General features: G+C 44.0%; 1 protein-coding gene across 3 annotated transcripts; it reads left to right on the forward strand.

Moving 5' to 3' along the window:
* Nucleotides 1–26017, forward strand: iqsec2b (IQ motif and Sec7 domain ArfGEF 2b). 3 transcript variants are annotated; one of them, XM_085345670.1, is made up of 14 exons: nucleotides 1–461; nucleotides 19599–19893; nucleotides 20044–20361; nucleotides 20623–21677; nucleotides 21789–21950; nucleotides 22210–22332; nucleotides 22443–22609; nucleotides 22746–22885; nucleotides 22976–23101; nucleotides 23208–23307; nucleotides 23398–23559; nucleotides 23719–23913; nucleotides 24133–24182; nucleotides 24492–26017. In XM_085345670.1, the coding sequence occupies exons 1-14, from the start codon at nucleotides 1–3 to the stop codon at nucleotides 25827–25829; spliced, it is 4692 nt and encodes a 1563-aa protein (XP_085201796.1). In that variant the 3' UTR covers nucleotides 25830–26017. The 3 variants fall into 3 exon arrangements, with proteins under 3 accessions (XP_085201796.1, XP_085201797.1, XP_085201798.1); XM_085345671.1 differs by having other exon boundaries at nucleotides 20044–20385; nucleotides 24478–25653; XM_085345672.1 differs by having other exon boundaries at nucleotides 24478–25653.

Below are 26017 nucleotides of genomic sequence, written 5' to 3' on the forward strand. Positions count from 1 at the left end.
ATGGATACCAGCCCAGAGAGCCCAAACCGGGCAGTGGAGTACCTCCTGGAGCTCAACAACATCATTGAGAGCCAGGCCAAGCTCCTGGAGACGCAGCGCAGGCGCATCGAGGAACTGGAGGGCCAGCTAGACCGGGTCAGCCAAGAGAACCAGGACCTGAGGCAGGAACGCAGCCCGCGTACCCCTGGAACGGACACCCCCGAGCAAAACTACAACCACAACCAGCCCCTGTCCCTGCCCATCCATCATGGCAGCGGTGCTGGTGGCAGCGGTGGCAGCGGGAATGGTAGCACCTCAACAACTCAGGTGATATCCGGATCAGCTACAACTCCAGCACCCGGCAGGGAGAGGAGGACCCACACCAGGCTGACGCGAGGTCTCTCCTGCGGCTCCTCCACCACAGACCGGCTTGAACGCACTGACAGCACAGACACCAACACCAGTTCCACCTTGCGCCGAAAGTAAGTTCACCTCGAATACACGGGCCTCTTCTGCTGGCTTTATCTTCCGTCTGTAATGAATGTCAATAATCTTGTCCAAGTGGCTCTAAATTATAGTAATGACCACAGTCTGCATGATAGCTACGTGTGGCAGAACATTCATAGGCCAACATGATGACAGGCTGTACGAAGCATCAGATAATCCTCGCAGTAATGGGACTGAACCTAAGATGAAATGTGTTAATACACCACCATGAGGAAATATGCTAAGTGCTGGAGGATTATGAGTGGAGTGATAAGTGGTCAAGGTGTGTATTTCATCATGCTGTGTATGATTCTGCCTGCAGAGAGGATGATTTGTGCACTGATCTCCGTCTTAAATGTGAATCCTGTAGGAGTTGCATAGTAGTATGCTGAGGAAAACATGGGCCCAGACAGGAGAGTCTTATTTTTTCATAAAGATCTGAACTTTCTAGGCAAGAGAAGCATTTCTGGATGAAAATCTACCCACTGTTTGCTCAAAGTGTGTTTTTCTTTTCTTCCTCGCTCTGAACTGTCGGCTGCTTGGTCTCGAAGAGAGTTTCCCCCCCCCCCCCCCCCCCCCCAAACTCAAGGCTGACCTGAAGTTAGAGTGCTCCAAAACACAGCTTTGGCAAACAGCAAGTGCATCTGTCCTTGCTTTTACTTAACCACGCACACACCCGCACGCACACACATGCAGATAGAGTCAGCTTTTGTTCTGGAAGCATTAAGCTTTGTGAGTAGGCAGCAATTCATGTGAAAAAGCTCACTGTGAAATAAATTGTTGCAGTCTTGGTAACAGAAGCCGTTTGTTCTTGTGCATATGTATTTCTCAACACGCAATCATCTTAGCAGTTATTACTGGATTTCGCTCACTGTCTGAGTTGTTATGGTCCCAATCCTCTTATCAATGACTGACTCAGATTTGACTAAATCCCTTATCGATTAGAGTTGTCTCTGGTCCCTTCTCCTCATCCCTAGGGGCGACTTAGTCATTAGACAGAAGCACATATTAGTTATTTATGTGGGTGTTAAATGCAGTGATGAATTGCAAATGTAGATCTTGCTGATTCTCCCTTGTTAATTGCCTGTAGCCATTGTAGCTGACTTTGGATCCAGGATCAGACAAGCGTATCATATGAAGTGCCACATTTAATAAATAGTCACCCGCACAGCAGAGCCATATTGTGCTTGTCTGGCTGTGACTCAGTCTAGCCCAAAACTGGCCTATTAGCTTAGGTCAGTGACAATACGCTCTGCTCTGATAGTGGATCAGATACAAACATGAATTTCTCTATCGTCAGTGCTTGTGACACGCTAAATATGGCTCGGATCAGAGGGAGAGACAGAAGGAAGATGTGGGAGAGGAAGGGGGAGAGGAAAAGGGATGACAAGGGGGAGGAAAGTGACTGAGCGACCTTACTCAGCATGCCTCAGTCTAAAAGAGAAAAAGGTGGAACACACACACTGATTTGCCATCTGTCAACGGGAGTGTGTATAAGAGGGAGGGAGAGATGAAAAGGGGAGTCTGGGCAAGGGAAGGCAAGGCTCTGAGAGCTGCCTTTGTTTATGTCCAATTAGTTTTTGGTCCTCCAGCAGGAGCCCTCCTCTCTTCCCTGTGTCTCTGTGTGGGTCACATAACCCACAATTTTGATCTCAGACAAAGAAACTGAATAAACTAATCCCCCACCCGCCTCCACTTCTATTAGCCATGCGTGCAAGAATTGCATCAAAACAAAGTCCTCTCCTCTTCTTCCTCCTAGCGGCACATCATAAACAGCTGTCCCAAATGCAACCCTGTTTCATCCTTTTCCTGCTGTTAATGGCAGTGTGAACAATGTGAGTCTGAGGCCTTGGGGTGAAATGATGTTTGACGTGAAGTCCCTTCTCCAAGAAGGGTTGAGGGCACTGCCACAGCTCGCTGTGCGGCGGTTATTTTGGGAGACTTCTGCAAATGTATTTCGTATTACCCTCCGCATGTATGTGTATGCGAACAAGTGCATGTTTATACAGTACACGTGCTAGTGTAAGTGCACAAAAATGTGTGAAAGAGGGAGGAAGACAGACATTTAGTGTGACTGGAGTATAATTACCACTGGCCCAGAGGTGACAACTGCTGCTGTGCATGTGTGTGTCTCCTCGGTGTGTCTTTCCTGCGAGTGTGTATGCCCGCTTTGCAGGACATCACCTGGGATGTCCTTTATTATAAAGCTGATGCGACCCTGGTGCTGACAATAGAGCCTGTCATGTCGTGAAGATGTGGCAGTTCATTGTGTGGGTGAGAGATTGTGTCCTTGTTTATGTGCTACATGGATGTAAGTTTGCTCAAACAGCTCATAGGATGACAGGCAGGAGGTTTTGGTGACAACCCCAGTAGTGCTCATGCTCAGAGCAGTTTTATTATGTAATGGCAAAAAAAAAAAGAAAAGATCTGCGCTATCTTTCTTCTCTTCACTCCACTTTGACTGTCACACTGGGAGAATTCAGAAGCTCCAAAGAGCCCCGTGAAGGTGCTCGAGTCTCCGTTCGTCTCTTTATTCCATCATCCCTCCATCTATCTCCCCTCTCCACACATGCCATCGACGGCATGTTCACTACTCCCTCGGAAATTGACATTAATTCCTCTGAGAGAATATGGAGAACGATAATGGCCTTTCATTTCAGAAGGAGCTCAATTTTGCTAATTTTACGTAGCTCTACTACACATAAGCCATCCCCTTTTCACAACCCCCACTCCACCCCTTCTCTCACTCTTCGTTTCTAACTCTCTCTCTCTCACATACCCACGTACATACACTCACTCTCTCCCCCTCGCTGTTTCTGTTTCCCACTGCTGCAGATATGACTCAGAGAAGCAGCAGAAATTACTTTTGTGCTGTTCTCCTTCTCTTCCCCTCTGTGCTCATCTGCCTTTTTTCCCTTGCCTTTAACTGAAGCACGGTTATTGTTCCTGATGGAATTTTCATTCTTGAGGCTAAAATCAAGCTCATAATGTGTATTCATTTTAGCCTTTTGGCTTAAATTTTACATCCTATGATAACAAAGATAGCACAGATACAACTGGCCCCGGGCAAATGTGTGGGTAAGCTCGGCTGAGCCTGTACTGACCTTCTCGAAACATGCTGTGTGAAGTGATGGGAGGTAATCTATTCTCTCTGGATCTGGCATGACTTTCTAGAAAAATAATACAGTGAAGCTGCAGCTGTTTATGCTGTTTATCTCACAAGAACCCAATCGTAGACCTGTTAATATTTTTGGTTTCGGGACTGAATAATGTTGCCGGGAATTAAAATATCGTAATGGTGCTAATGATTACAGTGATGGAGTTTAGCTTGATGTAAATTTAAATGATGGATGTGTGTGTGCGTGTGTATGTGGGAGGCAACTGTATGTGGGTGGTGTTTGTTGCCTTCTACTTGCCATTTCTGAGTGCAGTGAGTGTTCATGGCTGCATACATGCACGCGAAGAAAAAGTCATAGTTTTGTTCATTTATATTTAGCTATGCATGAGTCTGGATTCATGAAAATGCATGTTTTGTTTTAAATATCACCAGACCAATTAGAAACACGCACCTGTGCTTCATCTCTGGTGTAGACTGACCGCTGAACCTGCCTCTTTCTGCATATATTCTATATAATTAAGATGAAACACACAGATTTAGCTTCTGTTTTTGTTATCGGGGTAGAGATTATATGGAAACGCTGATGGATTCACAGGTTTGATGAGGCAGTTATCTTCACATGTTATAGATAGGCAAAATGAAAATGATAAAATTATAGCTGTAATATGTTAAAGTTAATTGTCTCAAGTAGTATGTTGTTGTGCTTCTAGGCACAAACCCATGCCGCTTTCATTCAAACAACATCCCTTCCCAGTTTCATTCCTCTTATAGCTGCATGTATCATCAGACCCGACTTTCTTGAAATGGCGAGGAGACAAATAAGCAGCTGTGATATAAAGATTTCCACAGGAAGTGAAATGTGCATGCGAGTTGCTGTGGAAACTGTAAAGCTGTCCTCAAGACAGTTGCGATATTGCATTCCTATCCCTCCCTCCCTCCTGCTCCCCTCACCTGTATCTTGATCCTGACATACCCTCCTCCCTTTTCCGTCCTCGTGTGTTTGGAGCAGCCACCATTGCTTTGTTTACTGAGGGCAGCTGTGTGCAGATTGCATCTTAACAGCATCAAGTGTACTGTAAATTAGCGCAGAGATTATGGGTCTTGCTTGGTCATTAGTGAGGAGGACGGAGTGCTAAGCTGCTGTCCAGTCATCACTGGGGATCTAATTATGAACCCCTCGCTATAGTATCAAGAGTTTTGCTCATCATCACTCTTTCTATCATTTAAACTGGAGCTTGTTTCGCTAAGATTAATTAGACTGGAAGTTAGAAAGTTAGAAAGTTTTACAAAAATGAAGACTTAACTCATTTTAAGACAAAAAACAATTTGATCCTTACCTCCCATTTTTGCCATTGTAACAATAAGCAATGCCTCCATTTAACAGTAGCATTTAAAATAATAAAGGAGAGAAAAGAACGTGGCTCATAGTTTGCTAAGAATAAGAATAATAAACATTGAAAGCACTAGTTTATTATGAAGCCAGTGTCATACAGAGATTAGTCAACTTTGATTGGATTGATTGATTTTGATTTAGGACTTCAGCTGAATCCACTGGGAAAGAGATTGAATTATAAGGTCTTCCCATGTTTTCCGCCTGTTTCTCCCAGGGTCACTCAGTTGGACATTTTATTTATTTATTTATTTAACTTTATTTACTCATAATTCCCTGTGCCATGCTGCTACTTGAGGTAGTCAAGGTCTGAAGTGCTTTGTGCAGTGGAGGAATTCAGACATTTATCCTAAGTCGACCTATTTGATCTAATCTGTAGTCAAAATCGCCTCCAATCTGCGCGTACTGCCCCCGGACTCAGCATCTGACCAACAGAGGCGTGATTCCCAAGTCTTTTCTCGGCCACGACTTTAAGCATTGTCTTCCCCCTCGTTCAGATGCAGATAAGGGGCACTTTTGAGGCGGGATGTTTGTCAAACACTCATGCACACGTTCTGCGGAGCCGAATAAGGGAGACTGGTTACCGTGGGAACGCTGTGAGCTCTTCTGTGAAGAACTCTGTGGGCGAGAGACACAGAATAGAGAGAGATACAGAGAAGTGAAGAGAGGGTAGGAGTGGGAGCAGGAGCAGGGCGAAAGACAGAAGCGGGATTGAATGACGACTTGATGGAGATGCGGGAGACATATTGAAGACAGATGAGTGCCGCCACACGTTTTCATCGCGCGGTGCATGTTGTTTCACTGGAAAGTTGGGATGCGGTTTCTTTGGATACTCTGGATAATAAGAATATCCCTTTCGGTGATCTGCTGTGATATCAGTTTCTTGAATTACTCCTTCTCCGTCTCCCACATCACATTCAAATGAAGCCTAATTTTTCTTCATTTGGATGAATCATATCCAGTTATAATCAAGAGCGTGCGCGCACACACACACAGACACAGACACCTGTGCACAAGTGCTCACACGTGCACTCAGACTCACAGGGTACAGCAGGTGCCTGGTATGTGTATTTGAATCATAACTGTAACTATGCCCCTCCTTGTCAGTGCTTTTGCCTGGCACTTAACGCCAGACGCCCACACAGGCAGTCCGCCCTGTTGCCAAGCAGCAGGAGACTCAAGCTCGCGGTGGAAAACCGGGGGGGGGGGGGGGTTGGTTGTGGAAGAACTGGTGGAAGATGGTGGTGGTGGTGGTGGGGATAAAAACACACTCTACTTGAAGCTACATCAAAAATCTCTGTTTGTCAGCAGGAGTGAGCCAGGTCAGGCTGGAGGTGGGATGACGCAGTACGCTCCCACACGCTTATTTCATAGACAATGGTGAAGAAAAAGAAGGAAAAAAAAAAGGTGAAAGCACAGTTTGAAGTGGCTCGCACCATTAAATCAGGCGAATGGATTTTCACATTAAAACTCTGGAAAGCCACACAGATGTAAATGGTAGTGCTCTCTGACCTGTGGGCTGCTTTGTAAGATGTGCGCTGTGGTATGTAAACCTGCCACAAAGATGAAGCTGAATGTCTTCCTGTGACTGCCGCATGTGAGCCTCGCTCCCACTCTGCTCACTCGTCTATACATAGACACTCACCTACACGCTGACACCCCCAAGCCCAGCACAGGTTTGAGGAAACACTGAATCCAGCACTATCACTCCACATCATATGGTGCTAAAATAGCTACTGACAGTTTTTTGCTACCCTAATTGGAACTTTTTATTCATCTGCACTAAGCAAACGAGCGCTCCACCTACGTGATTGTATCTTTAAACGCTCTAATTTCGACCACTCTCGTAGTTCTTAAAGTGCTCTTAAAATTAAAGCAATGGGATGTGAATCGCTGCTTAGTGTGGTAGATCTGTGTCTTCTTTGACTGAGCCAGTATTAAAAAGGGCAGAGTCAGAGTGAAATCCTGTCAAACATCTATTAGGTTATATGTAAACGTTATGTCATCAGGAGGATTAAGGGATAAAACTGAGTATGCCTTTTGTCATTGTCAACTAAGCCCATGAAGTATTTGCAGAACCACAACCATGACTTCACCCCAAGTAGTTTCATTTTAAAGCTTTAGTTCCTTCACGTTTTGCACATAAATTGCATCACTTTGGATCAAGCTACCCAACAATAAGATCAGTCAATGGCTGCAACAGTGATATACAGTACTATGCAAAAGTTGTGAGCCGTTTTTGCACCAGCAAGATGATTTTCAAAGAAAAAAAATACAGTGAAGACTTGAAGGATCCATCTGGTCCTTCAGCTGATTCGTCTGCTATTTGCCAAAGCCTCATAAGAAATGCTGTCAGTGGAACCTGGCTGTCAGGAAGCCATTCTTAAAGAAGGAAAACGGGGAGAAAAGATTGAGGTATGTCAAAACACAAGGACTGGATTGAAAATTAGTGGCAACAGATCTTATGGAGTGACTAACCAAATTTGACCATTTTGATTAGAGTCATCAGTAAGTGTGTAAAACACATGAAGGCTCTGACATGATTTGCCAATGCATTTCAGGCAACAGTGATGGGTATGTTGTCAAAATTCATGGAATTATTGCAGAAAAGTATCATAAATGTGTTAGTACTGTTTAAGCTCTGTTTCTGCTTTATATACTATATATGAGATTTAGATACATTTTCTGAGGGTGGCATGGAAATCAGATGGGGTGGGAAAATCATATCCATTTCTTTACACATATGCAGGTGTTACATTCTGTAATATGTACTGTATATGGTAAAACACATCAAATGCTACAAGTATATACACAAATAATTAAACATTTGAGTTACATTTGATGTTATGTACTGTATAGCCTGTATAATAAATAATCATGCCGCCTAATAAGTATAAAATCCAGAATGCTACACAACATGAGGTGGATCAGTTAGAAAGTCTCAAGTTTCACACGCTCTCAATTATAGATCTGAGTTGCTACTGAAAATAAGAAATAAAGCGTTTCAACACTGTGGGCTGAACCATTTTTTAATGGTCAAACGCAGTATGTTCAGTTTTATAATTCATATTCAATGCTAATTGTAGCTATTGTCATATGCAAAATGGAAAGAGATTATTTTAGGGTAGCACAACCCATCCTGTTCCACATCAGTAGATCTGCCTCTTGCACATTTCACTAAATCACTGCACCTATTTCCCATTTTCCTAATGAAATATAAAGAATTGGGGGTAACTCAAAGTGTTTGCCCAGTACTTTACGCATCAATGAATTAGATATTATAATTCAATATGTATAGGAAAATTGGTCATTTTAGCCTGTTGCTAAGCAACGTGATGGTGTCATAATATATCATGCATAATTCAAGTTTTGTGGGTACAAATGAGATCTTATTGTTACGACATTAAAATGATAGGATGCTTTTATAAGGAGTTATAGGTACATACATTTTAAAAACGGGTCATTTTACCCATGGCTAAATGGTTGCTAGGCAACATGATGATGCCTTATTATCATGTACTGCTAAGAACCTTCAGGGGCCTGAGATGTACCTACGTGCCAAGTTCGGTTGCTCAAGTCCTGATGGTGTGGGCGGAGTTTGTGGACAAAGAAACAAACAGACAGACTGAGATTTTGTGTATTATAGTAAGATATGAAACATTTGCAATTATTTGCTAACGTGAGCTAAAAAGAATAGACAAAAATGAAATTGTTAAAAGTGGTTAGTAGTTGAAATGGTAATAAATTGCTGTAAATAGAGATAAAAAATGGAAAAATGAGAAGAAAGACATAAAGGAATGCTCGAGTCTGAGTCTGGCTTGCTAGCAGATACAGGGGAGGATCGTCATTTAATCTATTATACAATATTCACTCTTTTTTTAGTTCTGTTGTTTGTCTCTGTTAATTCCTGAGGAAAATATCTGGCTCATTAGCTGCTAAATATTCCACTGTTCCCCAAAAACCTAAAGCTCTATTAAGCTAAGGGGAGCTGCAGATTTGGGTTTATTACTGTTTTCATAGAAAGTCACAATAATGTATATTCAGTAAAAGATGCTTGGTAATTGTAACAGTGTAGTGGCATTTACTGCTACTCAAACAGCAGTAAATACCATATTTGCCGGGGACTATTTTCAGCCGTGGATTTGGTGTTCTAGTGAGTATTTACGGAAGCTGGAGGGTGTATGTGGGCTTGACTGAGAATAAACTACAGTGCCCATGTTCGTAGTAGTGACGGAGCATGTCACTCAGTGCAAGAGTGTGCCTCACTGTTATGTCTTCTAGTCCTTGTGTTCTCTGGCACAAAACATAAACCATGTCAGGCTTTGGCTGCACATGCTGTACTTAAAATGAAAAAGGGAGAAACCTTCAAGAATAGATGCTATGAAAAAGATTAAAATATGTCAATGATGTATGTATTAAAACTTCAAAAAGGGCAATATAAGATCACTCTTGGGTGCAGTGTAATTTTCTGTAACAGTGTAGTGAAAAGCTACACTGTACAGTATAAATAAACAGCTGAGACCAAAACAAAACCCATCCATCCATCCATCTTCATCCGCTTTATCCGAGGCCGGGTCGCGGGGGCAGCAGCCTAAGCAAAGAGGCCCAGACCTCCCTCTCCCCAGCCACCTCCTCCAGCTTATCCGGGGGAACACCAAGGCGTTCCCAGGCCAGCCGAGAGATATAATCTCTCCAGCGTGTCCTGGGTCTGCCCCAGGGCCTCCTCCCGGTGGGACATGCCTGGAACACCTCACCCAGGAGGCGCCCAGGGGGCATCCTTGTCAGATGCCCGAACCAACTCAGCTGGCTCCTTTCGATGTGGAGCAGTAGCTGCTCTACTCTGAGCCCCTCCCGGATGGCCGAACTTCTCACCCTATCTCTAAGGGAGAGGCCAGCCACCCTTCGGAGGAAGCTCATTTCTGCCGCTTGTATCCGCGATCTCGTTCTTTCGGTCACTACCCACAGCTCGTGGCCATAGGTGAGGGTAGGGACGGACAAAACAAAACCCTGAAAATTTAAAAGTATAATTTAAAAAAGGGATTTGAAAGACACTGTAGTTCACAAGGCAGGTATTTCCATAACCCTTGTGGTGAACAGTCAAGTGGAAACAGTCAGCAGGTTCCTATCTGAAAATCTCAGGGTGTAAATGGGTTAGTAGGGGGACAGCAATTAAATGGGTAGCCAGTGTTGGATAATTAAAAGTGGAGTATTGTGTTCTCTTGTGTTTTGTGGTAAGCCTTACAGCTCTGTGTTTCGCAGCTTATTAATCGATTTCTCTTTTTTTGACAGCAACATTACAATACTCCTGCTGTTTGACAATAGTCCAGCCTGTAAATAGAATGAAGTCTTTGTTGGTTTAGTCTTTTCATTGGATTTGTTGATAGTGGAAAAAATATTAAATACAGTCTATCTTTAACAAGAGATTGCTTCTCATTGTTTTTCCCTAAAATTCGGTTTGGCTGCCTCGTCCTTGCACCGCTCTCCATAAAACAAGCTGGGAAACTACAATGAATTGCAAAAGTATTGCATTATCTTATTTCCTCTTACTCTCTTTGCTGCATTCGTGCCTCCCTCTCTCTGTGCTTTTCCCCCCCCCCCAGTGTTTCCATGCTAAAATGACAGGGACTGCATGTCCTTGACAGCAGCTGGCCCCAGCGAGAAACCAGCCATTTACATGCTAATCTCAACCACTGCTCCCTCTTCCACCGTTCACTCGCAATCTGCAGATGGAACATCTCTGATTTCTGCCAGCGTAGAGAGGCTTTTGTGTTATATGTGCACTTTTGCATGCATTACAGAAAGTGGTTTCCCATTTTCATACAGGATGACCCACTGAAGAACTCGTATCGAGCTTTATATAATCCTTTAGAGTGGTTGGAGTTTCACTAATAAAACATATTTAACAACTTTAGCGAAGGGACATTTTTCCCCATTTTACTTGTTTTTCTTAAATTGCTTTTGTTGCTCTTTAATACACTTGTAACTTATCTGTCAGAACTCAAAACTTGTGTAGTTGGTGGGGGCGTATGCCTTGATGATGTCAGTCATCTTACTGTTATTACACTTTGTTAGCTGTCGCACATCTGCATTACATTCCTCCTCTTAAATGTCCCATTCTTTGTACTACCATTGCTATGATTTGTCACTATCAATGTGCAGCTTCAATTGCTTCCTTTGCCTGTCGCTTTTTCTGCTTTGGTGCTGACTGTATGTGTCTGTCTTTCTCTGGTTTCTCCATCTCTGTATGTGTGTGTGTGTGTGTTTGTGCGTGCGTGTGTGTGTGTTGTCCATCTCTGGTCCTTCCTGTCAGTGTCCGGCCGCCATCTATCTCAGGGCAGCCCACCTCGGCTCCCTCCACTCCTACGGCAGTGAGCAGTGCTGCCACTCTGTTTCCCACCAGTCTGACTGTTCACAGCTTCGTCAGTCTTCATCAGTACTGCTGCCCTTCTACTGACCAAAGCTTACAGCAGGAGGACAGGTAAGGGCTGCCTTCATGGGGCCTAATTACAGTGAGTACAAGATAAATAAATAAAACCCCTTAAACCCCATTAGAAACATTGCGATGCCAAAACCTGGCAACCACCTGAAGATCTCTCCCTCACGCTGTGGCCAGTCCATTTGTCACCATCATTGTCTGCCAGTTACCTGCTTCTCTCAAGAGCCTGTGTTTCAGTCTCCTACCACTCCCAGGTGTGACTAATAGCTAGGCAATTCTACCAGCCTGAAAAACACACAGCTTCTTTTAAAGAGTGAGAGGAAGCACTCGTCCTCAGAAAGCTTTGGGACTGAGATGAACTGAATCACAAGTGAACCTGGTGAATTCTCCCCCTCTGTCCTCTCCTTATTTCATTTATCCTTTAACTGAGTCACAGACACATGTGCGCATGATGGTCCAACACTGCCATCTAGTGGTATTAGAAGGCCGTGGCTGCTTAAACTGTGTATAGAAAGCATATTTTTTAATAAAGATCCCTTCATGTCCCAGATTTAACTTAAAATTGCCACCCAGTCTCCGTCTGTTTGCTTTCTGCTTTTTCTGCTTTTGTGTCTCATACTGTTGTGTTTTTTTCACTCTCCGTCCTCCTCTTTCTCTTTCTCCCTGTCTGCTCTGTCTGCCTCCTGTCCTGTGTTTCTTCACGTGCTTTGGCTTGTCCCATGTTGCTTTCCAAGAGAGGAGGGTGAGGATGAGCGTGCCCATCAGTTCTGTTGTTCTGCCTCGGGCTGCAGTAGCCCCTCCTCTCGCTGAGCTGAGGTGTGACTGACCGCACGACGACTCGCTCGCACATTTACCTGTGAAAAGGATATCGCAGCTTATGCTGCCAGAAAACCGAGACCTCGCTGTGTACCAAAAATACTGAGTCTTGCTGCATCGGAGCAAGAAAAATAGAAATGCATGCCGTATTTGTTTTTATGTATGCTGTCACTGATTTAGCCAGGTATCATTTTTGTGTGCTAATTTAGACTTTATGGAATCTCGATGTTGTGTTCTCTCTGTATACTTTGCTGTTTTTTTTTTCTTTACTTGCAGCCATATCAGGCTGTCAGATCACATCACTAGCTCCTGCTCATTACTGTCACACTCATGTTTATCTTAGATCCACTAGCTGAGTCATGTCATTTTGGATGTGCACAGTAGTCACTATTTGTTATCTGTGCAAAGCGCTCTACACCTCTGTCTCCAGCGATTATGTATTGTCAGAGAAACTAGCATATGATGATATAAAAACATTGTTGTTTAGCCTGTTAATTTATTTGTTCCATCTGATAAATATCCACCTGTTTATTATCATTTTTATTCATGACTTCAAAGTCAAGTCTTGTTGATTTCATCTTCATCTTCAATAAAAGACTCCAAGCTCCCGAAGACAAGGATTTCTCTCCTGTATAAATGTCTGAAGATGACGCTTGTGCTTCTTTAATTGCTAATTGTGTTTGAGTCATGCACCAATGTTGCTCATACATATCTGCCACCTCATGTATCTACACCTTAAGCCCATTGTATTCGCAGGAAGTCATACTAGTAATTCTAGTTAAGCGTTATATTGACTCTGTGCTCTGCATTGGCCTTCCATGGTAACCTTTCACTGCAGAACACACAGGAAATGCATAGTTATCTATGACATGTTGTTATAGTTTGGTTAAAGTGTTATTTCCAACCAACTGGCTTTCTTGACTCAAATTGTATTTAATTTATTTTTAGCACATGTAGCTGTTTTTACAATCTCTATAAAAGTGTTGGGACAGTGTTTAAAATGTAAACAACAGCTATGCAATTTATACTTTGTAAATAGGTTAAAAAAATTATATTAAATGTTGAAACAGGTCTTTCTTTTGTTTTCCCAAGCCCATTTTGAATTTTATTCCAGCAGCACATTTCAAAAAATGCAGGACAGGATAAACAGGTTTCGAAGATGCTGACATCTTCATGACGTCTATACAGGAAAGGCTTTGCCTAACACATTTTGCATGTATATTAATAGCATCACAGTGAAAGATGAGTTCTAAAATGGGCTTGTTGCAGTTTAGACATGTTGAAAACATTTAGAGCATTCAGAAATGTAAAAACACGACAGAGGAAGAGTTGAACCACGGAGTGGCTGAAATGAAGAAAGAATCGGGACCCGTGTTGCTTTATTAAAAGAAATGGTGATGCATCACAGTGTGAAACATGCTGCTGCTCTTTCTGTCGTTGGCCTCAAATTCAAAAGCATGGATTTTTCAAAAAGCAATAAACATTTTTAGCAGTCTATTTGTTTACTGTGTACAATTTTCGTGATTTACAAGTCCTTGTATTCCATCACTATTTACTTTTATCCAGCGTCCCAACTTTTTCGGAAAAGGGTTCTTTTATAAAAGTATATTAAGGAGAATTATTATTTTGTAGTATCGTGCTATAGAAGATTACATTTTAAAATGTGTCATTGTTTGCCTCCCGCTCTATTTTTTACTAATATTGTGGCATATAACTCTCCATCCATCCATTTTCTTAACCACTTATCCAATTCGGGGTCACGACGTGGCTGGAGCCGGAGTTGGCTCCAGCTGGATTACACTGCGGACAGATAGACAGTTTTATCACTGGGCTAACACAAAGAGACAGGCATTCACATTCACACCCAATGCCAGTTTAATCAGTGATTAAACTAACATGCATGTCTTTTGTTATGTTGCCCATATTCATTTCAACACACAGCCCATGTGTCTTTCATTTTCACTTGCTTCTCATAGACTTGTAAAAACCTATAAAAATACAAAAGCACAAGATGAAACAGCACTCATTATGTTTTTTTTTTTAAATTTATCCTCTTGTTCTTCAATAAATGAATGCACTTCTCTGTGTCTCTATTTCCTGTGTTTTGATGTGTTTTATTTGCTTGGTTTGCTCGTGTGGAGTACAAGTGATTGTGAGCGTGTGAGTGATCTGGCAGAGGAGGGTGGAGATGAAAAAGCTGGGCAGGGAGAGGGAAGTTCATAGCTGTCGAAGGATCGTCAAGAATGTAGCCTGTACTGCTCTGCGGGGTGAGCAGGAGCCATGTGTGTATGCAGAGAGAGAGCGAGAGAGGGTGTGTTTATTATTACGGTGTTCCGGTTAGTGTGGGACTTTCTCTGACAGTAGCAGCATGGTAAGAACTCAGCTTTTTCACTTTTCTTTTACGTGTAAAACTACCCCAAAAAGACTTTATTTTGGCATCTGTATGAGACAACTTGTAACACTGGTGTGTGCTTTTGGCGGCCTACAATGCAGTGGTGCAAATTCATGACACGGCTTGTACAGTGGATTAACTGCTGTGTGTACAGACGGTGATATTTAACCATCACAGACAGACGGCAGCGGGAACTGATAATAAATGGGGGTCTGTTTTCAGTAGATGCAATTTTATTGAAGGAAACTCAATTTGATAAACTGAAAAATGGAAAGGAAAGGATATAAATGGGCTCTGACGGGTAATTGTGTGACAGAGTGTAAATGCCAGTCAGCTGACAGATCACATACTTTTAGAAGTCTTGGTAATCTGCCACTGTTATGAGTGCTGCTCTTGAGGAACTGCAAAGAAAGCATATAACCATGTGCCAGATGGGGTCTGTTTGAAATAAATGACTTTAAGTAAATTAGTTAAAACACCCTTGCAAATGTTTGGCATGTTAGTTTGAATGCCTGGTAGCAGGAGTTGTCAGCACTTTGCGGCACTTTGAAGTGTGTTCACAAGATGCTAAATGCCAAATCAGCTGTACCCAACCTGAAAGTGAATCAGTAGAGCTTGACAGTAAAAGGAAGTTTCAAAAACAGATGTCAAGCTCAGAAAAACTGCAAGTGTAATAAGAGACGAGAAAACGAAGTCAGTTTCCAATAAAAGTTTACACTATCTTGTCACCCTGTCTCTTTATACAACACTTATCTCTTCATTCTTTTTTGCTTTAGTGCCAGAGATTATCTGATGAGTTAAGGTTTAAGAAATGCTGCCAATTCTGAGCCTTCCAAACAAGTTGTACAACATTTTCATCCAGTACCTCTTTATTGGGCTTTGAACTGGAGGCTTCAGGTAGTAGGAAGAAAGTGTAAAGTGTTCATGTGTGCGATGGGAAGCTCATGGGTTGAGATGGTGAAATGGCTGGAGAGTGTTGGCGGTGCAGGAATGCTCCGATTTGACCCATGAATGATTTTATTGTTTCCTTTCGGTTTGGCCATGAAAGAGAATACTGACTGCTCCAGCTGAGGATTCATTTCTGTGGTTTCTGATCTCTTTAAGTCCTGAAATTAATGGCAAATATTATCACATCACATCTCCAAAGTAATTAGCTTGGATCTTGTTGAAGGTCTGCGCTGCACTTTTTATCCTTCATTGTCCACGTTCAGCTTGGCAGGGTTATACTGGGTAATAAGCTCGGAGACAAATGGAAAAATTAACACAAAAACTCAGAGATGAAGAGATTAGAAAGGATATGAGATAACTGCGCTGAGTTTATGCTCAGGTGGAAATGAGTCAACGTTCAGATCGATGCAATTATTGGCATCTCATTGCAGACAGCGGAGAGGCTAATCCCTCAGCCTCCATGTCCCGCTGGGGGTTCGATAACACAGTCGGACCTACTGCTGTTCTCTCATAAGCGCATAGGCAAACACACATACACACACCGTCAGCACATCAATATTATATGATGAAGGGAAAAAAGGCAGGGGATTGCATGAAGTTGGCATTGTCCTTTACAGCGCATGCTCCCATACACTTTCTCTCATCTGCCCTGTTATCAATTTCACTTCTATAACCCACTTCTGTAATTTTTTTAAACACCATCAGCAATCTCTTTCCTGTTTATGACATTCCAGCCATCTGTCCCATCTCCAATTAAATGATAGGAGGTAGTAAAACCCTGGGCTGGTCTTTATGCGGAAGCCTCTAGAGAGAGCCTCTCTGTGTAACAGGAATACAGTGTTTCTTACATAAATAATGAGATTCAGATGCCAGCTGCGATATGGCCACACTCATGTTTTATACAACAAACTTTTTACTCAGATATCATGTTCTAGTCTCTTACCGCATATTACTGGCTGGCTCCTACTGCAGGGAACTCTAAATTAAACGCTTTCCCCCTGGGGAGGTCCCTGCACCAGCAGGCAGTAACTGTAAAACATAACCAGCTGTCATTTTTTTGTTTTTTGAAAGTTGCACATTCAGTAAAGAGGCTGCCTAAGTGTAGCATTTCTATAGGGCCTGCTGTGCTTCATTTCTGTTGCATAAACTTTGTTGAGGTTGCATTTCAGTTCAGTTTGAGAACAGGTTTGATAGCATCAGTGTCTGCTTTAGTGACATATTCTGAGGATTTTATTTAGGCTATTTGTGAAGTAAGAAAAAACCAATTACTGAAGGGTTTAAAACATTATTGTGATCTGATGAGGGCAAAAAGAAATTGCATTATGTATTTCAAAAGTCTCCCAAATATCGCTCGCATATTTGAGCCGAAGCTTGTGCAGTTTGGCTTTATCGTTTTGTAGCTGTTATTGACTGAATCTGAGAGAAAATCTTTTTTTTTTCAGGTGAAAATAAAAATAGCCAGAGTTTTAAGGGAGCATTGCATGCACAGTTGGACGTGGGTTGCACTGCACCTAGATAGGAGAATTTTTTAAAAATGTTTTCTTTAATATTTCACCAACCTGGATATTTTACAGTGTGACAAATGTTCTCCCCACGCTCAAAGAAAGAAACATAAATCTGTGATATTTGCACCCGTCTTATAGCATACAGTCTGTGCAAATGAATAACACAGTTATATGGTCACATAATCCATATAGTTGATCTCTTATTTGGTGGCAGTGGAGAAATTGTCACCTTTACATTTGGTTTGCATTTTTAGATTTTCCTTTTTAATGAGTTTAAAAGAGCTTAAAAGCTCAAATCTGGGGATCAGCTATGCCTTTTCAGAGACAGGTATATGGAACTGGACTTGTAGCTCTCTAATATTCCTTTTCAGTTCATATTTTAGGTACGCTGTTGAATGAAAGTAGCATTTGTTCCAAGTGACGTGCACGGCTGGAAATCATACAGTAGTCTACCTGTTGATGCTATGCAGAGGCACTTGTGTGCCCAGTTTCCTTAAAAGAAGCCAACTGAAGCCGCTTTGAATTAGACAGAATTTCATATTCCTACAGGTTATGCAAGACAATGTGTAAATAGCCAACATAAATATAGTAACGATTCATCCAAAGATTGATCTATCGAAAATAGCTAGTTTAGACCATACAGTAATTTCATGATTCACTCTTTACAAATATCTTACTTTTAGTGTTTTCGTAAAAAGGCAAGTATTACGTAGACCGTCATTCACAACCTGTGGAGCATCTTCAACACCCACCGAAATGGTGATAACAGTCAATACATTGTCATGGCAACCACGCTTCTCTTCCTAACAACCGCCTCACCGCCCACAAAGGTCCCACAGCAACCGTCACCAAGCAACCCCCTCCCGCTTCTCAGTTTCTCTATTTAAGGAGCAGAGGAGGAGGAATGATAAATGATTTTGCACAGAGAAAGAGGAGATATACGCAAAAACTTGTTGAAAATGAAAGCAAAGCATAGCTTGGTATTGTGATGAATTTCATGAGCACGGTGTAATTATAATATATTATTACACATTCACAATATAATATATGTGGATCCTGTCTTAACTGTGGTAATATGGGCTATCCTGTAGATGTCAGAATTGCTTCTTTAAAACTGTGTTTCAACATGACTCTTGTGTTATGCAACATATTAAAGCTTTTCTTAGAGTTGTTGTTAGACTCAACAATAAATTAGCTTGGTCATGTTTTGCTTGAAGGCACTGGATGTCCTTCTTAAAAACCCTGCCCTGTATTTTCCCCTTCTGGCGACAGCAACGACTCTAAGTCTGTCGAACTGCGGGGCTTGAATTTCAACAGTATCGCTTACAACATCAAAACCAAAACAAATTAAAATAGTTTCCTTGTTGCCCGTGAAGACTTTTCCTTGTCTTGTTTTTACCAACTAAACTCTAACAACAGGAAGTCTCTTTGATCCAATGGAACAGCTACAGCTCAGGGAGGGAGGGAGGAGGACACTGAATGACCCACTCAAACCTAAAATGGTCAAAAGAGTCATTTTTCAGTCATGTTTCTGTCATGTGAATTACTGTGTGATGCAGAGCTTAAACAATACTGAAGGTTAACACTATACAACCAGTCTTTTACTGCCAAAATCTGTTTCACTTGCTGACTCTAATGCTCCCACACATCCTTGACCCTTACTGCACACTCTGTGCCTTGTTGCGGGACAGGACACAACTTTCTGGAGGGGGTGCGGCTAACACAAGAAGGAAATGTAGGCAGGGACATGTGACAGCAGTTGTTCTCCCAAACACACACTGAGTGATTGACTCGGGTGGATTTTGTCTCATCAAATCTGGATAACAGGACACTGAAGGACTTCTGGGACTAACTGATATCTGAGAGGTTTTGTTGTTATTGCTATCCTGACTGGAAATAGGATTCAGTTGGATTACGATGGTACTCTTAACTGCTTGCATTTACAGCCGCATAATGGACTGAGTGAGTGAGTTTGGAAGGAATTGCGTGCGTTTAATTCCAGTATTTAAGCTGATGGTGCCTGTCGTACAGCTAGCGCTAACCTGGTTTTTCCTGTCAGTATGGTGCTGCTGGTATTTGGCACTTATTTGGTTACTGTTATGTTTGTCAAACAAGGAGAGTGCAAAAGTGCATACTAACCTTGGAAACGCTTGGTAGTACATTAACTACTCCTCTGGACTCTTAAGAAAGACGATACATGACAGAGACCTTTTATATCTGTTGGATTACCTATTTATTCTCCAGGCAAGCAATACTGTCAGGTCTCGGGACTGGCACTGCTTGAAAGTAACCAGAATATTGCTTTTCTATAAGTTCATCATGAGCTCCACTAAGAGATGGTTAGTTCTGCACCGCTCAAAAGTTTACACGTAAGTCCTTGTTAGTATGTTTTTAAGTCTATCCTACAGAATTTTTCATTCAGTCTCCATTTAAGACTTAACACACTTCAAAGTCTTTTTTTTTTGGAATATTTAGTGAAGCTGCTTGTGAGTCATTCTTATAGCTTCTACTCCTTTTTTCTTCTGCAGTGTGGAAGGGGAATCCCAGTGTCCAGAAACGGGCACCCACAAAGACACCTCGTTCAGCCAGGCGCCTTACCTTCGAGGCTCAGAGCGCTACAGTGACAGCAGCAGCAACGCGCCCTCCGGTTCCAGGGGCCCTTCATGCGTTACAGCTTCCAGCTCAGCCAGCTTGGCCTGGGCGTTGCGAACACGCCACCAACCTGCAAGTTTGGCTCTTCGCAAGCAAGAAGAAGAGGAGAACAAGAGATGCAAGGCTCTTTCGGACAGCTATGAACTATCAACAGATCTGCAGGATAAGAAGGTATCAGTCGCAAGAATATATTTGTAAATGTGTTCTTTGAAAGCAGTAAGCCGTAGGAAACATATTTTCACTGGAGCAGTATGGGTGCAAAGCATTCAGACTGTGATTTCGTCCTTTACCTTGTGTTTTTTTAACCTTCCCCTATTTCAGGTGGAGATGTTGGAGAGAAAATATGGTGGCTCCTTTGTAAGTCGCAGAGCAGCAAAGACCATTCAGACAGCCTTCAGACAGTATCGCATGAACAAAAATTTTGAGCGCCTCAGAAGCTCAGCTTCAGAGAGCCGCATGACGCGCCGCATCATCCTGTCCAACATGAGACTGCAGTATTCGTTTGATGAGCGACAGCCTCAGCAGCAGGCCCAGACACAAACGAACTTCACCCACAGTGTGGCCGTGGGGCCTCCTCACTCTCCTGATCCAGGCCGCACAGGAGACTACACCCACTTAGAGGACTCCTTCTCCAAGCAGGTAAGAGTGTTGTTTCTTTCAGTAGTCATCGTCAAGTTCATTTAATGCTAAGTTTTATATAATATGAAGGTAGTCACAGAGACAGAAAGTAACAAAGAAACATTATAATGAACCAAACTTGACCAGCGTCCCCTGTATTGTCAAACTTAGACCTTACAAGCAAACTACTGATAAATCATTTCATGTTTAGACAATTTCCTCTTTTCTTTTAGATGTGTGAAAACTGTGCGATCATAACAGCTCACCCTCTGTTCCCTCTAGGTTAAATCCTTAGCTGACTCCATAGATGATGCCCTTACCTGCCGTGCAGGTCGCGATGACTCCCAGGAGGGCAGCAAGGAGGGTGGAGGGATTAGTGAAGACTTTGGGGAGTGTGTGTGGAGCAGCAGCAGCAACCCATCTTCCCAAAGAGGTTTGGGAGAAAGAGGCAGGGGTGCTGGAGGAGGACTCAGTATGCATGGTGACAGTACAGCTACTTCGTACAGTGATGTCACCCTTTATATGGATGATGGTATGCCATCCTCCCCTCTGTCCCTTGACCGGGCACCTAGCAGCACAGATACAGAGTACTGGGGTCCTGGTGGCGGTGTGGGAGGGCGAGAGGACAGTAGGGACACTGAGGGAGGCGGCAGCAGTAACAGTCGGCGAAGCACCCCGTGTACAGAGTGTAGAGACTATCGTCTCAGAGGTGCACACCTGCCTCTCCTCACTATTGAGCCGCCCAGCGACAGCTCAGTGGACATGAGTGATCGTTCAGACCGAGGCTCTCTGAGCAGAACGCTGGTCTTTGAGCAGGAGCCAGGTGTGGGTGCAGGTTCCCCTCAGGGAACCCTCAAACACTCCCCCAACACAGGTACTCGAACCACCTCCACAGCAGCTGCGCAGGGCCAGACTCGCGCTCCTGGCAGACCCATACCCACACATATCCCGCACCAGGTGGCAGCCCACCACCACCATCACCACCACCCTATACACCACCATCAGTACCCTGACACACCTTCATCATCCTCGTCCCCACAGCAGCCTCCTACCACCCCTCTGTCGTCGTCCTCCTCTACAGCTCTGCCCCCTGGGGGCCTGGAGCAGCCGTGCTGCTCCGATGGAGACAATGATTCACTCAACTCCACGACCAACTCTAATGAGACAGTCAACTGCAGCTCAGGCTCCTCATCTCAGGACAGCCTGCGGGAGCCTCTGCCTCCTCTGGGCAAGCAGACATACCAGAGGGAGAGCCGCCATAGCTGGGACTCGCCCCCCTTCAACAGTGACGTGGTGCAGAGACGCCAGTACCGTATTGGTCTTAATCTGTTTAACAAGTAAGATGTACTAAGAAACACAACACAAGTAGCTGTTTTACTGAGAAAAATATATCGAATGTCGTAATACTGGAGCAAAAAGAAAAGTCCTTGGTGGGTTTTCTTCAACAGGAAACCAGAGAAGGGGATCCAGTACCTGATAGAAAGAGGTTTTGTGTCTGACACTCCTGTTGGCATTGCTCGCTTCATTCTGGAGAGAAAGGGTCTCAGCAGGCAGATGATTGGAGAATTTCTGGGAAACCGACAGAAACAATTCAACAAAGATGTTTTAGAGTGAGTATTTGAGACAGATGGCTGTAATATATTAAAACATGTCAGACACAGATGTCTGAATGATCCAAATCCATCTACATTGCCCAAAAATATGTCAGTGTATACGCACACTCCATCTCACATATTTCATGCCAAGTCTAAATTGATGCAATCTTGAAGCAGCTTTAATCTCCTGCCCATATATAGGATTAATTTTTCTTAATATCCAAGTTGGAGGGTAGAGACGTGTCATCTGTAACTTCTGACGTGTGTGTTTCAGCTGTGTGGTGGATGAGATGGACTTCTCAGGCATGGACATCGATGATGCTCTGAGGAAGTTCCAGGCACAGATTAAAGTTCAAGGAGAAGCCCAAAAAGTAGAGCGGCTTATAGAGGCATTCAGGTTTGTTATAGATCACTAAAGGAATTCATTTCAGTCGCTTGGATGCTGCATCAAAATGAAAATAATCTTTTTGTTTTATTTTTTCACACAAAATTTGTTTCTGTCTTCAGTCAGAGATACTGTGTGTGTAATCCGACCCTGGTTCGACAGTTCCAGAATCCCGACACCATCTTCATCTTGGCCTTCGCCATAATCCTCCTCAACACAGATATGTACAGTCCCAATGTCAAACCTGAGAGGAAAATGAAACTAGAGGATTTCATCAAGAATTTGAGAGGTGCTGCTGGACAGAAAAGATCAAATTACCCTCTACATGAGCTCATCAAACACATATTGCAACTTTTAAAATATGGCTAAAGTTATACGTTTTCTGTGTGACAACTCTAAAATAGCTTTCTTTGGTTCCACTCAAGGTGTAGACAATGGCCAGGACATACCTAGAGACCTGCTGGTTGGGATCTACCAGAGAATACAGAAATGGGAGCTAAGGACCAATGATGACCACGTGTCCCAAGTGCAGGCAGTGGAAAGAGTCATTGTGGGCAAGAAGCCTGTGAGTTTATCCTGTAATACAAAGCTCTTTAATATATTGTTCTATTTAGCTAAAAGTTGTCATTTATTTGTGCTGTGTTTGTCTATGTAGGTGCTGTCCCTTCCCCATCGTAGACTGGTGTGTTGCTGCCAGCTCTATGAGGTGCCTGACCCTAACAGACCTCAGAGGACAGGAGTGCACCAGCGGGAGGTCTTTCTCTTTAATGACCTGCTCGTGGTAAGATTTACATTATCATTTTTTTTATCATGTGGCAGATAAGAGGTCAGTTTTTCCTAAAGTACCTGTTAAAAAAAATCATTATACTATTTCTGTTGTGTACTAGGTGACAAAAATCTTCCAGAAGAAGAAAACCTCAGTGACTTATAGTTTCAGACAATCTTTCCCTTTGGTTGAAATGCAAGTGCACATGTTCCAGAACTCATGTAAGAAGCAATCTCTGTTTTGCACCTTCTAACTGTTCTTAAGTGCATTTTGTGATGACAAGAGTATTTATTTCTGCCCCCCCCATCTAGACTACCCTCATGGCATCCGTCTGACCTCAGCAGTCCTGGGTGGAGAGAGGAAGGTTCTTATTGTGTTTATGGCACCCAGTCAGCAAGACCGCACCCGCTTTGTTAGCGACCTCAGGGAGAGTATTGCTGAAGTGCAAGAAATGGAGAAATACAGAGTTGAATGTAAGTAGCCCCATCTGCTGGCCTTTCCTGTAAACCATAATGTTACTTTTTGGTCAGTCAAAATGTTTCGTTTTCTTCACATCCTTTCTGGTCATTCTTCTCTGTGCTAAACCTCAATTTTATTTCAAATCCCCCTGTGCCCTGTGTGTAAATGTGCAGCGGAACTGGAGAAACAGAAAGGTGTGATGCGGCCCAGCTTGCTAACTGGAGGTGTGGTTGGAGGAGGCGTAGGTGTGAAGAGCGATGTTGTGAATGGCACCTTGGGAAGAACAAGTTTTGATGACAATTGCTCAGTTGGTGAGGGTCTCAAACGCACAGCGCTCAGCTCTTCTCTCAGGGACCTATCGGATACAGGTGAGACATTGCCTTATCGGAGACAGGTTCAGCTTGATTACATTACTACCAGCTGGGATGAATTGGGTTGCATGATTTTGGTCTCTGTTTCTATTGCTACCGCCTGTTTCTCTTTCTTGCTGACAGTCAGACACAGCTTATGCAACTCTTGCCTTTTTTTGCAAAAAATATTCCAATCTTTCATGCTTTGCTAACCTGGTTCTTCCTGGTGGGGTACAGGGAAACGTGGTCGCAGGAACAGTGTTGGTTCTCTGGACAGTACAATGGAAGTAAGTCTTTATGTAAGACTAGAATTAGACCTATAACCTTCACTAGATTTGCATTTTCCCCCATTGGTTCTTTATCCTCCCGAGCAAGTACTGTATGTACATGGTGTGTGCGTGTACATGCATGTGTGTGTCCTGGACTGACACCTGTTGCATGACTATGTGCGTATATACTTACCCTAGCATGTTTTCCACCTCCAGATACAGTTATTTCCTGTGTGTGATAATAAGCGGGAACCGGGATGTATTGCAAGACTCTAGTGTTTATTCTAAAACTCGATGATACTTTATCTTCTAGGGCTCCATCATTAGCAGCCCACAGCCTCACCAGCGCTATCCACTGCCAGGTGTGCTTCCTGGTTGCTATGGAACAGAAGACTTCCGGCCTCATCGCCCCATCCTGAGCCCCGGGACGGGGGTGGGGGGTGGGCCGGGGCAGCAACATACCACTGCTGGGACAGGAGCTGGGGGAGTCTCCAGCAGTGCAGAGAGAGCAGGAGCGGGGAGCGGCCCTGGGGGGAGCAGCAACAACAACAGCGGTTCCTTCCTGGGTTCCCTATTCGGCAGCAAACGCGCCAAACCACCAGGGCCCCTTATTCCACCGGGGCCACCCTACCCCGCACCTGTCCCCCCACCGACTACGGGAGGGCCCCCTCCTCACTCCCCTTCATCTCTATGCCAATTGGAAGGGGGGGCTTCCAAGCTCCAGGCACTTCACGCACAGTACTGTCACGCGGGCACCGTGCAGCCGCCACCACCTTACTACCATCACCATCGCTACCATGTCCAAACTGTCCCTCCTCCTTTGCCAGGAGTGCCCCCTCATACTATACAGAGAGGCCCTCTACCCTGTCGTCCACCGCTTGGCCCACCGCACGCCCAGCACCCGCAGCTGGCCCATCTCTCCCAGCTCTCCCAGCATGGGCTTCCGGGTCGTTACGCCAACATGGTGGTGGGATGTCCCCCCCCCCTTTCTCCTCTCTCCCAACATTCCCAGAACCAACAGTTCGCCCTCTACCACGTGCAGCCCACACACTCTGTCAGAGGGGCCGGCGGCCCTGGTACCAAACCTCCACTAACCTTGTCATTCTCCCACCCCCACGCACACTCCCAAACCCACCAAGGACACGCGCACACACCACACCCAGTGAGCCACAGCACCCACCAAACACACTTCATATTCGGCACTCTGCCCCACAATCTACCATCCGCTACCGTCAATGCGCATCACGCAGCCTCCGCCGGCCCGTATCTGCCCCAGTACCCTCCTCTTTCTTCTATCCCCCCTCCCCCACCACACTCCCCTTTACCCCCCCCTTCGTCCCCCCTTACCCCTCTTACACCTCTCTCCCCTCACCCCCCCCAGCACCCCGGGCAGCCTCAGCAGGGGCCGCAGGTGACAGGGGCTGGAGCGACCGGTACAGGGGGCAGCTCCAAATCCAAGCCTATCAACCGGATAAGTACCGTAGTGTGAGCAGGATGTGGGGCTCCAGAGTTCAAAGGTCAGATGATAGATTGGAGGAGATGGGCAGAGCTAGGCCTAGAACCAAATCTGCCAGGACAGAAAGTAACAGCAGCAGCGCTACTGAGAAGAGGAAACGAAGTTTGCTCCGTCTCTGTTACTTTCACCTCCGTTTTCCACATATGTAGACGGAGACAGAAAGCACCATTAGAGTTAAACGGCACGGCCTGTGGACGCATCCTTGATCCTGAACCGGCACCACAGAAACACACACACGTGCAACATTACACAAAAACACACTCCACACATTTCCCACACACAATCAGAGAAGTCTATAGCCATATATTTAAGATGAAACTAAATCTATATCTAGCTA

This window comes from Diplotaxodon limnothrissa, linkage group LG20, assembly GCF_057381915.1.
Source record: "Diplotaxodon limnothrissa isolate DT_005_m linkage group LG20, D_limnothrissa_male_GT1.1, whole genome shotgun sequence".
In the NCBI taxonomy this organism is placed as follows: domain Eukaryota; kingdom Metazoa; phylum Chordata; class Actinopteri; order Cichliformes; family Cichlidae; genus Diplotaxodon; species Diplotaxodon limnothrissa.